Raw genomic sequence first — 13,787 nt, 5'->3', positions numbered from 1 at the left:
TCCTCCCAACTGAAACAAAAGATTTGCAAAGTTTGCCTAAATCTGAGTTTTCTCTTCCAAAAACTTCCCAAAAACCTGACAAAAAAAAAGGGAGTTTGGTAAAACAGCAGCGGGAACAAAGAGCTCAGTTTCCTCACACACCTGCAGTGAACCACCATGGGCCCAGCGTTGGTCAGCGTCTTGGACTTGACCCTGCGGATGAACCCCAGCAGGCCCGTGGCGTGGTAAGGCACGCCGTGGTCCGGCCAGCCGGTGAAGTGAAACTGCCGGATCTCCCGGATCTCGTGAGCGCCTCTCTGAGGAACAGGAGTCATCGAGTTAAACACACAGAGCGCCGGGCAGAAAAACACAGCACACACGCTGCGAGAGGTCCTTACAGAGCAAATACAGCAGTGAATTAAATGCAAACACGGACGACATGGAGGCAAGAGTAGGAAGGATGAAAAAAAAATTTCCAGTATCTATCAGCAAACAGTATCATCCAAAGGGGAATGCAGCCTTGAACCTGAAGCATTTCTGTGTCACGCCTTTCAGATTCCAGGGAGCAACACTTGACTACCTGGATGCTGTGGATGTTTATAAAACACTCAGTGCAGAAAACCTGACTCTCAGCAGGCTGCAGCTCCTCACAGTGGGACTGTAACCCAAACTGCTGTTTGTGCCTCAGCGGTAACCAACCAACATCTGAAGGGAGAGCTAATTATTCCGGAGGATTCCCACCGGAAAACCTTTTATTTAATACAGAGAGCGCCGAAGAACCGGCTGCTTCTTTCAATTACATCAGTTTACTTTGATTGTTCTGTTTTAGTTTGGATCTACACACACGTGTGTGTAAAGAGGAATAATATGGATAATTAACTTATATAAAACTGTTCAAATGATCATATAAACATATGATTATTGTTGATTACTACTTTATTAATTATTTATAGTCGCTGTTTTTGTTGTTTGTTATCTTTAAAGGAATAATGATTGTTCAGCCGTTGTAAATAAAATTGGATGGATACTATTTTGATGGGGTTTAGTTATATTAACGGCTGAAGCTCAGTCAGATTGGATGGTGGAAGTTTTCCCACAGATTTTCAGCTGCATTTCTACTTTGACTAGGCCATCTTAACACATGAATAATCTTATCCTTTTGCAAAACTTTGGGCAAGCTTGCCGTTTTTAAACATGCTTTACAAGTAAACTGGATCTGGATACTTTTCAATCTCAACTATTCCACTCCAACTCATATCGTCTGTTTAAAGAGTCCACTGTTCGTATCTTAGGCAATAAAATGTTTAGTTTATAATTTGAAAAAGGAATTGAATTATTTGGTTATTTGGATCTTTTAATGTAGTTCTAATAGTGTGTAAAAAACCCCCACAAAAATCTGCAGAACGTGCAAATTATTTTAATTAATCGTCAGAAGAATAAGTAAAATAATCCTTAGTTGCGGCCTTAAGCAGGATAAAATGTTTAAGGTGCATTAATCGTTTCAAGAAGCTGCATGCAGCATTTCACAAAAGTATTATCAGATTAAGTGGCACCGCGTTTCTGAGGCCTTGATAAGCTGCTGATAAAAGTCAAAGCTTAATCACTTTTCTGCGTCCTTCAGAGCACAGAAGAAGTTTTGAAAAAAATCCCTCTTGACATAATTTATTCTGCAGTATCACTTAGAGGCACAAAAAACCTAAGTGTTTGTAATTTCCCGCTGTACGAAAGGTTAAATGCACTCGAGACGAGGTGAAAGCGAAACATAAGCCTACCTTCTCCACAGCGAAGGTTCTGATGACGTACTCCGACAGCAGCTCGGTCTCGATCAGCGTCACCTTGATGTCTCTGTAGATCTCCGTGTCGTCGGGCCAGTACTTGCAGCACTTCACCTGAGGGCCAGAAAGCAAACTTTTTTTTTTTTTTTTTACACCAAACATCATCTCTTTTATGCTAACACCGCTTTAAACCAGTGCATTTTCCCCCCTCATAAAGATTGTCACATAACATTACCTCCAATTTGCCACCTGATATTTCAGTTTCTGAGCCATTTCTTTCAAATCAAAATGAGATTTGCTTCATATTAGTTTCGTCCCCCGGTCAAGGATCCGCTGTTAATGGGTATCTTATGTATCGGCGGAGGGTTCATTCGCACCTTATTGCTTTTTCATTCTCACGTCGATAACGTGAAAATGACTCTAAAGGTGGATTGCACGCAAGGCTGCAGGAGAACAAAGAGGACCTCAAGGGAGTCTAACATGTCTCCCTCTTGATTTCCAGTGTGTAAAAAAAATAGGACAAAAACGGAGAAAAAAAAAAGGTACAGCGAGGAGGTCTAATGACAATCCAGTAATGACATGAAATAATAAACCCTCAGCTGTTTAAAACAGATTTCCCAACAGAAATCTAAAACACCCCATCGGAAATATTACTTGCATCAGGTATCATAAGAGCGCAAAATTACCCCCCTACCGCCGCCACTCCCCCCCGTTCAATTAAACCGTTGGTACTGGTGGAGTACGGCTGGTAATAGAGATTGAGATCACGGAGGTATATCAGAGACTGATAATTTTTGATGAGGGATAAACGCAACGTCGGCCACAAGCAGATTTAATTTTCGTCTCTGGCATCTCTGCGCTGATTACGAATGAAATGAGATTTTGGTTTGTGGAGTGACACAGTAAGAGAGGTTTGGGGGGGAGGAGGAGGATTTCAGGACCCTCTCTCTCTCTCTCTCTCTCTCTCTCTCTCTCTCTCTCTCTGTGACACCCCTGATGACTAATCCCCGATGACAATCACAAATCCACCGTCCGCTTCCAGCTAGATTGAATTAGCCAAAAGCCATTACCTTATTAGATCACTCTGAATCAGTCACCTGGTTTGGAGGGAACCGGCCTTTGGGCTAAAATATGCCAGATGTTCATTCGTGGGCAAACTCACAGGCGTGTGTGACTGCGAGGACACCTCTTCTCAACTCATCTCTCTAATCTCAATAAGGTACAGCGCCTTGACAAAATACGCCTCAGATATATCTTTTTACATTACAACTATGAGCTTTAATTTATTTTATTGCAATTTTTGGTAACACTTTATTTGAAGGGGTGTGCATAAGACTGACAATACACTGTCATAAACTTGAGTAAAAGAAGTGTCTTTTGGTAAATAGTGACACTTATAATGCAAAAGTGCATTAAAAGTGTCAACTTAGCATTATTTGGTAAATAACTACATTTTTATGCAAGGTTGCATTAAAACTTCTACTGGTGTCCAAACGTTTTGTTGAGCAAGTTGAAAGTACTTAATAGCTTCAACAAAGACATTAAAAAGTGTTTTCTGATTATTTTTTTTACCTGCTTGGCAATAAACTAAAAATGAAATAATTTGATGAAATAACAAAGTAGTTTGCTTTTATTAGAAGATGCATCTGTAAAAGCGTTGCTGACAGGGGACATAAAAAGGGTCTTGCACGTTTCTCTCAATAAAAAGAAGGCAATTAGTTTCCTAATTGTTTTTTTTTTTTTCTTTTGGTGAATGTTTTTCTGTTTTGTTGGTTTTTGTGTATTTTCTGCGAGAGGAGTGGGATGAGTCACTGTAACTTCAAAAGCACAGATTTTCAGCTATATTTAATCCACTGTTGTTTTCCTTTGGAGTAAAAGTTGCTGGATGTCTGTTTACAATGCTATGAGAATAAAATGGAACAACAGAAAACATGGATGGTAAACGGCAAGATCTTTGGATTAAAAAGATTTAAGCAGAAATTGTCAAAACGTGTCCATGTGTGTCATCAGTGGTGGCAAGACACATTTTTAAATTGTTGTTTGAAAGTCACACAAATTTGTTCCAAGGTCTGCAAATGATGCAAAACCTTCACAGAACAATTGAGTTTACAGTGAAATTGCTCACGGTAAACTGAGGTTTTTAAGAGAACGGCTGCTTATCAATTAATGGTTAGTCGTCAATCGAGTTGGGCAGCAACTAGTTGCATTTACTTGAGTAACTTTTTGAAAACGTATGTTTACTACACTGTACTTTTTACTTTTACTCAAGTAAATTTGTTATGAAGTATCTCTACTCTTATTTGAGTAAAATTTCTGAATTCTCCACCCAGTGAAAAGCAAACATGTTTTAAACAAAAATTTCCTGCAGTTTCTGTTAAAACTTTGTTTTTTACTGAAACAAACTGATTTGGGAACATTTTCTTTTGCATGATTTTATTTTTTGTCGCTTACATGAATTTTTGCCACTTTCGTCCTTAAAGTATCACATTTTTCACTTAACTTTATATTGTGGTCCATCTGATTATGTAATTTTTAAATATTAAATGACTGATAAGTTGATCAGTTACTCAGTACTTGAGTAGAGTTTTATCTTTTACTTGAGTAAAATATGTTAAAAGTAGTGCTGCTCTTAAGTATAATTTTTGGGTACTCTGTCCACCTCTGTTCGTCGACCAATAAGATAAATCAACTTAATAAATTAACTCAATTACAAGCTATCCTTTAACAAATAAAATTCTAAGGAAAAAAACCCATTAAAGTTTGTAGTTTTAATGTGACAAAGCGTGTTAAAATTCAAGAGGTACGAATATTTTCACAAGGCATAAAAAGCATCATCTCATCCCAAACGGTAACCTCCAAAATCAAACCTCTCATACATCAAAGTGCGCCGTGTGCCGCCCCTGTGCGTTTGGAAGTGCCGGGACAGAAGCTACGTGCGCTCCTCTGAGCGTGTGCCAGGGCTTCCCAGAGTGCATCAGCAACTGTGCCGAGCAGATGGCCCGCTGTGATATGGCAGAGTGATTTTATAGGGCCCCACTGCGGAGCCACCATCTCTGGCTGCTGCCCGCCATTGGACAAGGATCATATAACAGACGGTTCGGGGGGCCAGAGTCCCGCAGAGGGCCCTGCTGCAGCTAAGCAGGTGTGGAGAAGGTGTGGGGCGGGGTGGGGCTGGGCTAAGCTACTGTAGAGGAGAAGCTTAATGAGGTACCTAGAGATGGGGCCATGAATCATTATCAGCTCCGATACATTTAAGCCCCCACCAAAAAATGCGCATCAGCAAAACGAAGGTGTGCATAACTTTAGGGTGTTTTTAGCTCAGAAGCGTTTACAATTCTTTGAAGAAAAACCCTGGGCAGTCTAATCGTTAAGACCTTCGTTTTCTCTCGATTATAATCAACTTTACAAGAAACAAAGTGTGAGGTTAAGTGGAACAAATTAGAACAAAGGCTTTGTTCTGACTAATACCACTTGTTCTCGTTAAAGGGCCTATGTCGTATTTTATACACTGCAAAAACACAAAAGGTATTTTTGGTTAAGTTTCTAATGCAAATATCTCAAGTACATAAAATAAGACACGTCTAACTTACAAGTAACTTTTGGAGCTTGTTTTAAGTCAATAAACCTTTAATACTAATGAAAAATACCAGTAAAAAGTGAAATAATCTACCAGTGAAGCATGACATTTTCCCCCATTTTATAAGTTATAACATGGCATTTTTAATATGACATTTTAACTCATGGGAAAAATGTTATATTAAAAACGCAATATTGTAACAAACATTATGGGGAAATGTCTTGATCCACTGGCATATTATTTCACTTCTAACATATTTTCCTCATGTTATCAACAAAATATAAATAATTTTCATGAATATTAAGGAATTATTCACTTAAAACAAACTCTTACATCTTGCTGATTATTAATTAGCAAGATGTAAGAGTTAATTATGTAAGTTAATTATGTCTTATTTCAAAAGTACTAGAAACTAGACCAAAAATACTTTGTAATACTCGTGCCTTTGCAGTATAAAAATATTCAACCCTAAATTAAACATAAATCAGTTTTTTGGTTTTCTTTCAGTGTGGATGAAAAATTTCCAAACAGTTTTCTGACATAAAAACAGGATCATGGCATCTGAACAAGAAACCACTGCCATATAGGAATCACTTTTCCAAAGTGGCTTTTTCCACTTTGTCTGCTGCTTACGGCTGCAAAATGAGAATGAATTGCTGTCTTGACAAACAGATTTTTCTGAAAAGAATATGCTGAAAAAAATAAAACAAGCGATCCATCTTAAATATATTGCATTATCTGGTCACAAGTACTCAAATTAAGTTTATTGAACTCATGTAAACAAACTTAATTAGATTATATGAGACATATTAACACATTTTTCTATTGTGGTAATTTGTGTACAGCAGCATGATTGACAGCGCTAAGACCCTCCTCCTGGCTCTGATTGGTTGTTTCTGTGACCTCAGGAAAAGGCAGAGGAGCTCAATTTTTTTCACAGATTTGATGTCTAATATACTGTCACTACAAAGTAACTGTTTTATATTTCTAAATTTTGGGGGAAAAAATCTTATTTAACTACTATGAGATACAAGTCTGAAAAGAAAAAATATGTAAAAATGATGATATAAGCCTTAAAAAAAAGTCAGTTAAGGTTCTAAGGTTAGCTTAGAAGCATAAAACATCTTCTTGAGTTAATAAGAGTCCCCTTCTTTTGCCCAATGAGGACGACATTAGGAGACGTTTCTTTTCCGAAGGGCTCTGTAAGAGCTGGCGGCTTGAGCAGAGTCTAATCTTCTGTTATAGAGCCACTCAGATGAAACAGTAGTCAGTCGCCTGGATGCCTCTCTGGTAATGAAGGCCATCAATCAGTTTCTTTTCACTTCTCACTGATCAGATAGATGGAGAAAGAGCTGGCGGCTCACGAGTCCCACGCCTCACTAAGTCAGGATACACTCACACATGGACACACACACACACAAACATCTGGGCACTGATGTTCAAAGACATTAAAAAACATAAAAGATGGCTTGGCTAGCCTTGGGATACAATCGGGCTGTCAGTCGACCCGAGAGTGAGATAATCTTGTTTGAGATCTGCGGTTTGAGTGATTGTAATTAATACCCACCCTGCCCACTTCCACCAGGTTGGTCACCATAACTATAGCTGCCGTGTTTTCCTGCCACACCATCCGCCAGAAGTCAAAGACGGTCTCTTGCATGGGCCCTTAGAAAGAGAAACACAGGAAAAGAGAAGGAATTCAGTTTTCTTTTCTAAATGTTCTCAAACAACTCGAGTCCTTTTGCAATCTGACAAATAAAACAGCGGCTATGAAGAGCTAAGAGTTCTTAAAAATATATCCAACACATGCTAAATTTAAAATATGTTCCAGATTTTTTATGAAATCCTGAACTTTTGAGAACAAAGCCTTAAATGTAACAAATTCTAAGGCAAAATAAAGATGAAGTTGCTGTCCGGTTCGGCGATGTGGTCTGGTGGACTCTGTTCGATTGGGGACCAAAGTTGCAACATTTGTTACGTTTTCAGCTGCTGCGGTTCGCTTTCACATTGCACTGTGTCAAAAGATCTAATCTAATTGAAAAACCTGTTCCCCTCCTCGCCTGTGGTGGCGCTTCACTATGAACCACTGAAGGAGACATGAAAACCAATAAAGAAGACACTAATTGTGTCAGATTTTAGCGGTTGTAAGATTTCTCTTGAAGACATTTCTTCCACTAGCGCTAGACTCTTGCGTTTGTTTTGGTTGTATTTACCCAGAATGCCCTGGGCTATAGTTCACTTCCTGCTTTTGGAGCGGTCTCCGGTCCACTTGGTGTTCACATATGCATTCAAACCGAGACAGAGTTCACTTCAACCAAACCAACCTCTAGGGTTGCAGACAAACCAGAATTCGCTTTTTTGGTCCACATCAGAGTCTGATTACAGATTCACACCTCTTCAAATGAACTAGAGAAAAGAACTAGAGTTCAATTAGAGTGGACTTAACAGGGCTGGTGTGAATGCACCCCTTAAATATATTACATTATGATCGTAAAACAGGAGGAACATTAGGCCCAATCTGTCAAAAAATTAAAAAATTATTTGTTTTCTATCCTTTAGACCAGAAAAACTAGTAAGTCAATCTAAGTAAGAGAGCAATGATTCAATATTCTTGCATAGAACTGTACGCATATGTAAAAGGTTTAAAACAATAAGACTAAAACCGAAGTGTCACTGTGTGTGGTGAGTGTGTGGCAAAGCTCAGTGTAATTACCGCCATGTCTCATCTGTTCAGCAGCGACCTTTCTCCCCGGAACCAGACCCAAAAGTGTCTGCTGAACATCAAAATAAATGAGCAGACAGCCATTCAATGCCTCTAATATTTAAAACTTCACGGAGCAATAATTGTGGGTTGGATTTAATTATTAATCTGGTTGGTTTTAATCAAGCGCCACGTGAAAAAGAATTACTTCTGACAAATTAATTAGTGAATGCAAATCTCCACAACTGTGCGTTCTCCTGCGCTGGGCCAAATTACCTGGAGACACAGAGAATTATGCAGCCACATGCTGAGCGAAGAAGCAGCACAACACACGAACAAAGTGTTTGTGCTGTTCTTATCAGTTAGGAAGTAAGAACATTTAATAACAGGGAGGCACCCAGTTAAAAATCAGGTCACCAAACTCCAAAGTAATCCTTTGCTTTCGCTTCGAATTTATGTGTAGAAGAAATGTTAAGCTACCCCAGAGATAGCTTGGCAAAAAGAATACTAGCAATTAAGCATCCCCAGGTCTTTAGGAGAGACTAAAAGAAAACCAAAGTGACCACAAAAAAGGTGCCCTGTTTAAATGAATAAGACAGAATATGGTGTTCAGTGAGAACATAAGAATAAATCCACCAATCTTATTGTGGTTCAAATCATTTTTAGGGTGAAAGGTTTTAGCTTTTAGATTAAAAGTGAAACTTTTTCATTGAATAATTAGCTGCTGGAGAATTTCTACACTTTTCACTTGATTGAAGAAAATCAAACCCTAATTTGGCTGTTTGAAGATATTACATCATCAGATATGAACCATCATAGTGGAGAACATGAAGAAGCCTCAACCACCTTACAGGCAGATTTCTGTTGCGTCATACACTGCAAAAACACTAAAACTCACCAAGTAATTTTGGCCTAGATTATAGTACGCTTGAAATAAGACAAAACTAATTTAAAAGTAACTTTTTAGCAAGAAAAGGAGCTTGTTTTCAGTAAATAATTCCGTAATATTGATAAAAAATACTAGTTTGACTGGCAGATTATTTCACTGAAAAATGTCTTGAATTAAGTTTTATAATCTGCCAGTGGAACTAATAGCTTAAGAAGAAAACTAAGTGCAAATTCCGGTATTTTAAAGACTAAAATTTGTATAAAATAAAAATAAATAACTACAGCTACACCTAAAACTTGTCTGTTTTCTTCCAAGAGACAGTAATGCAATAAAGGTTTTAGTGTTTTGTGGACTTTTTGTTGCCTCTCTTTCCATTCCTCACATACTTGACAGAGGAGATCCACCAGAACCGTTTTTCCCTCCATGTAAAAGTTTCCAGATCCACCACAGTGTGTCGTTAGTGTTTCTAAATCCTCAACCAGCTTTGATTTATAAAATTTAGATGAATTTAAAATTCCTTAACAAACATAGACAAAAATTTTGTCTGGAGCCAAAGCATGTATAGATTTTAGCAAGAACATTTAAGTGTTGCGGAATTGAAAAAGTCCGATTCTGTCGTCCAGACGTTCAGCGCCAGTCCATGTGTATTCTCTCTGTCCTTCTGCTTTGCATGCGGTGGCATGCCTTAAATTAAACCGTAAGACCTCAGCCTCCTCTCCAGTCACTTCCATTCTATCCGGTAGCTACCCAACCCGATTGAACCACCCACTCTGCTCCCTCCCACACTTGTCCCTGAGGGAGGATACACACTGTTGAGAAGTTTGAGAGAGGGAGACTGAGAAGCAGGACAGCTGGTGTGTAGGACTTCAGTAACACAATAACACTTGGCATTATATGGTAAATAGACCGATGGGAGGATCATGCCAAGCTTCCACCCGGCCAATTTATGTTTCTATAAGGATGCGAAGATGGAGAGTTGATATGGGGATGTTGCTGGGTAGAAGTGCACTTGATGGCACTCATGAGGAAATGAGGAGGGCTCTAGATGCTGGGGTAGATAAACACAAACAAAGGGAACGCAGATCCAGTGCTTTGTTCGCTTTCAAGACGGGGCTGTCAAATTAACTTCAGAAAAAAAAATTACAAGTACTTTTTTTTTTGGCAAAATAATGTCTGAAAATTAATTGTGATGAATAAATAGGAAGAATCAGTTCTACGAGCCAATCCAAGGCAGAATGAAAGTTAAGATCTCAAATTTTATCCAGCTATCAGCAGCTTATTAAATGAAAAAGACCAACAGTTTAGCCTTTAATCACTGAAATTATTTCTAACTTTTAGACAGTAAAATATATGTTGAAATTTGAAATGGATTGAGATTAACAACTCTAGTGAAAAATCATTCAGTTTTACTTGGATGATTGGATGAATAAAGTGATAGAAAAGATGGCTGGACAAATGAATGGACAGAGGGAAGGATGGTTAGATGGATGAACAAACACATGGATGGAAGGATGACTGGATAGTTGGATGAATGGATGGATGGAGGAACAATGGATGGACGGACGGATGAAAAGACCAGCATTTTCTCATGAACATTGTAAATATAAATATAAATGTAATTATATGTGGAAGCATAAAGTTTGATTTCTTGTTTTCTTATAATCAAACACAGAGACGCAGCATTCAGCTTCTATGCACCACCAATCTGGAACAAACTTCCATAAAACTGCAAAACAGCCAAAACACTGAACTCCTCCAAATCTAAACTAAAACTCCACCTGTTCAGAGTCGCTTTTGAAACATTATAAATGAAACATTAATGAACATTCTCATGTGTAACTATGGCACTTGACAAAACCTAATGCTTCAGTTGTTGACCCCGTCTTCCACGATTTTGTATTTTTGTGCTTTTATGATGTAAACCATTTGACACTGCCTTGTTGTTGCTAAAACGTGCTATTCAAATAAGCTTGACTGATTGATAAGAACTTTAAAAACTGCGTCACCACAACCAGCTCATGTTGCTAGCAACCAGCGCGCAGTAAAAACCCACTCTGAGTCTAATCCACAGGTAACTTGAGAGAAGCTGATTTGAGAGCTCACTCCAGGAGGATGAGAGCAGCGTTTGTAGTACAATACGTGCAGATTCTGGCAGGAGAAGTTTGGAGGAGACACTTCACAGGAGAAGAAAAGCAGCAGGAGCTTCTCTTCCAGCTGTCAGAGAGCTAATGCTGCTGCAGCTGAAGCGTTGCTTTGGGACCGCAGGCCCTGCTCCTCCTCAGAAGCTCCGAGTGTGACAGCTGCAGAAATCCCCCAGCCAGGTACGTCGCAAAACTCCCGATCAGCACATGCATGTACACGCACACAGACAAACACTTGGGCGATGTTCCTCCCCTCCCCTATAAATATTACATGCAGCAGACTTTAGCATAATGCACTCTCACTTATCATTGATTTACTCTCCCCCTCTTTCCATCGCCGCCCCACACCTCCCCGCTGGGCTCTGAGATGTTAACCTGTAAATATTAAAACTTCAGCACTCCCGGTGACATTTGCCGCGGAAACGACCGAAGGGGAAAAACTCGATGAAATTGAACCCTTTCCGCGGTTATGCATATTTCTCCTCTTCACCAGGAGGATGCTGGGACTTATCAGAACTGTTTGTATCTCTGTGTCGGTGTAATTTACCGTCTCCGCCGGGGAGAAACTTATGTCTGATCGGTACTTAGGCATAAAAATGGACAGAGGCAAAGTGGCGAACCGGGAGCGCTGTTGTGCACGCTTAAGCTGGTAAGTAGGTGAGCTGCAGTCAGAGAGTTACAGGAATTTGTGTTGCTGCAGCAAAAAAAAAAAAAAAAACAGAGGATGACCTACATAATGAGGAGCAGAGCTTGGGTGATGAGGCTTTTATGGACTGACAGCTGTTCTGCCTGCCGTCGTCACCTTTGACAGAGCAAAGGGACTCGTCAATAAACCCCAAACTAATGAGTGTCATTGTAGTTTATAGCGTGAGAGAACTGAGACGACGTTATCCCACCTGTCTGCCGTTTTAAGCATATCCGAACCACCTCCACCAGCAATTTATGACAGGGATTTTTTAGCTTATCCAGCACTACTTGAAGCCTGGTGATTTTCTGAGCCACTGCTGGTCCCAGTGGACTGGAAGTGTCAGTCACTGGAGAAACTTTGCAAAGAGGGGAGAGAGGAGGAGACTACTGCCTCATTTTCCACGAGTCCACCAGTGCCCAGGTGCTTCTTTTCAGGTGCTACAGTATGCAGTTTGTCTGAGTGAGAGAGACAGGTCTGTGTCTGGCTCCGCTATCATCTCTGGCTGCTCTTTGCCTCAGTGTCAGCAGACTGAGCCTTCCTTCCTGTCAGTCTGCCGGAGCTGATGATGAATTATAAAAAAGACCCTGCTCTCCTGGAGAATACAGATGTTTCCACACGAACAGTTCTTGTCTACTAACAAGCATTCATCTGCCTTTAACTTGGGACTTTTTGCAGCTCATTATTGTGAAGTGGAACAAAAATGATGCGTGGTTTTAAAAATAGCTTCAAATAAAAATGTAAAACGTGACATCGCTGTGTTCTTGAAGACATAAAAAGAGTCGGGATTGAGGAGGAGGTTCACGTTTGGGCAGGATGAAGGCTCTCCCAGACTTCCGATTGTAGGAAGCCGCCGCCTCTGCTTCTCCACCATCCAGGACCAGGATGAACTATTTCCTACAGAGCTCTGTGTGAAGTGTTGTGTGATTGGTCAGAAGTTTGTGGCCCTGTTTTATGTAGAAATGTGCTCCGACAGCCATGCTGATATTTCTCTTCAACCAGTCTGCTTCCAGTATCTGGATTTTGTACCTGCAGCTGACATGAAGACTTTTGACGTCACTTATTGGACAAGATGAGAAATTACGTGAATTCGTACCATTCTTCATGAAATACCTTCAAAGGCTGTCAAGTGGCTAAAAACTCCTGGATGGAAATGGCAAAGTCATGAAGTCGTCCGTGAAGGAATCCGTCTGCAGAAAGATGGGTCCGTTTCCCTCTGTGAGCGTTTCGTTGATCCTTCCATGGCTTCTTCTTTCATCTGAGTTCAGTATCCAATATCGCTGCAGAGGCAGACTGTGTAGGAAGCCGCTGATGTAAACTGCAAACTAAGCTTATTAGGTACGTAAAGTTTGTTTCTTTTTGAACCAGTGAAACACAATGCTGTAAAATATCCCAGCAAATATCTCAATAACTACCTCATTGTTTGCCTCTACAGCGCTGTATGTCTGGAGTGAAGTCATTTTCAGATCGGAGCGCCAACTTCTGGGACAACAGCAGGCAGACAGCCACTAAGATCTAAACTATAATAAAATGGAACAGTCCAAGTACAAACCTAACTCGAACTAAGAATCTGTAGTAACATTTGGGAATTTCTTTCCACTGACACTGACAGACCAATCTGACTAAGCTGGGGTTCTTTTGCAAAGCTTTAAAAACATTTTACATTGCATTGCCCTATGTTAGTCTATATAGCATAAAATCCCAGTAAGTTCCACTAAACCTTATGGTAATCACGTGACAAAATTCAAAAGGAGACGCCATCTACAGTGCCGTCCAAAAGTGTATGAATACTTTTGGACGCCACTGTAGATGGCTGAAATTAGTGCAACGCCGTATCACGGTTGTGATGGAAATTGAGAACTCATTATGTAAGCTCAATGAGAAAAACAACGGGCCAATTATCTTTAAGGGAAACACCTTAGTCTTCTCGAGCTTTTCTTCCTTCTGTTTGGAAAATATCTTTGACTGTTGATCCCCTGGCGCATATTTAAAAAATGAAGCATGGAGGGCTCCTAATGGATACAGGACACTTATGGAAGT

General features: G+C 39.8%; 1 protein-coding gene across 7 annotated transcripts in view; it reads right to left on the bottom strand.

The window, feature by feature from the left end:
- LOC103479737 (protein tyrosine phosphatase receptor type M) overlaps positions 1-13,787 on the bottom strand; it is a 205,657-nt gene that overhangs the window by 15,876 nt on the left and 175,994 nt on the right. For all 7 annotated transcript variants that reach the window (XM_008434350.3, XM_008434348.3, XM_008434351.3 and 4 more), the window contains 3 exons: positions 6,899-6,996; positions 1,752-1,868; positions 142-296 (listed from right to left, as the gene is read on the bottom strand). In XM_008434350.3, the coding sequence (XP_008432572.1) occupies positions 142-296; positions 1,752-1,868; positions 6,899-6,996 (370 nt within the window). The remainder of the gene's footprint in view (positions 1-141; positions 297-1,751; positions 1,869-6,898; positions 6,997-13,787) is intronic.

The sequence above is a fragment of the Poecilia reticulata genome, chromosome 17 (assembly GCF_904066995.2).
Source record: "Poecilia reticulata chromosome 17, P_reticulata-male-v2, whole genome shotgun sequence".
Classification (NCBI taxonomy): Eukaryota; Metazoa; Chordata; class Actinopteri; order Cyprinodontiformes; family Poeciliidae; genus Poecilia; species Poecilia reticulata.
The sequence above is the reverse complement of the archived record's forward strand: the minus strand, read 5'-3'. Positions and strand labels throughout refer to the sequence as shown.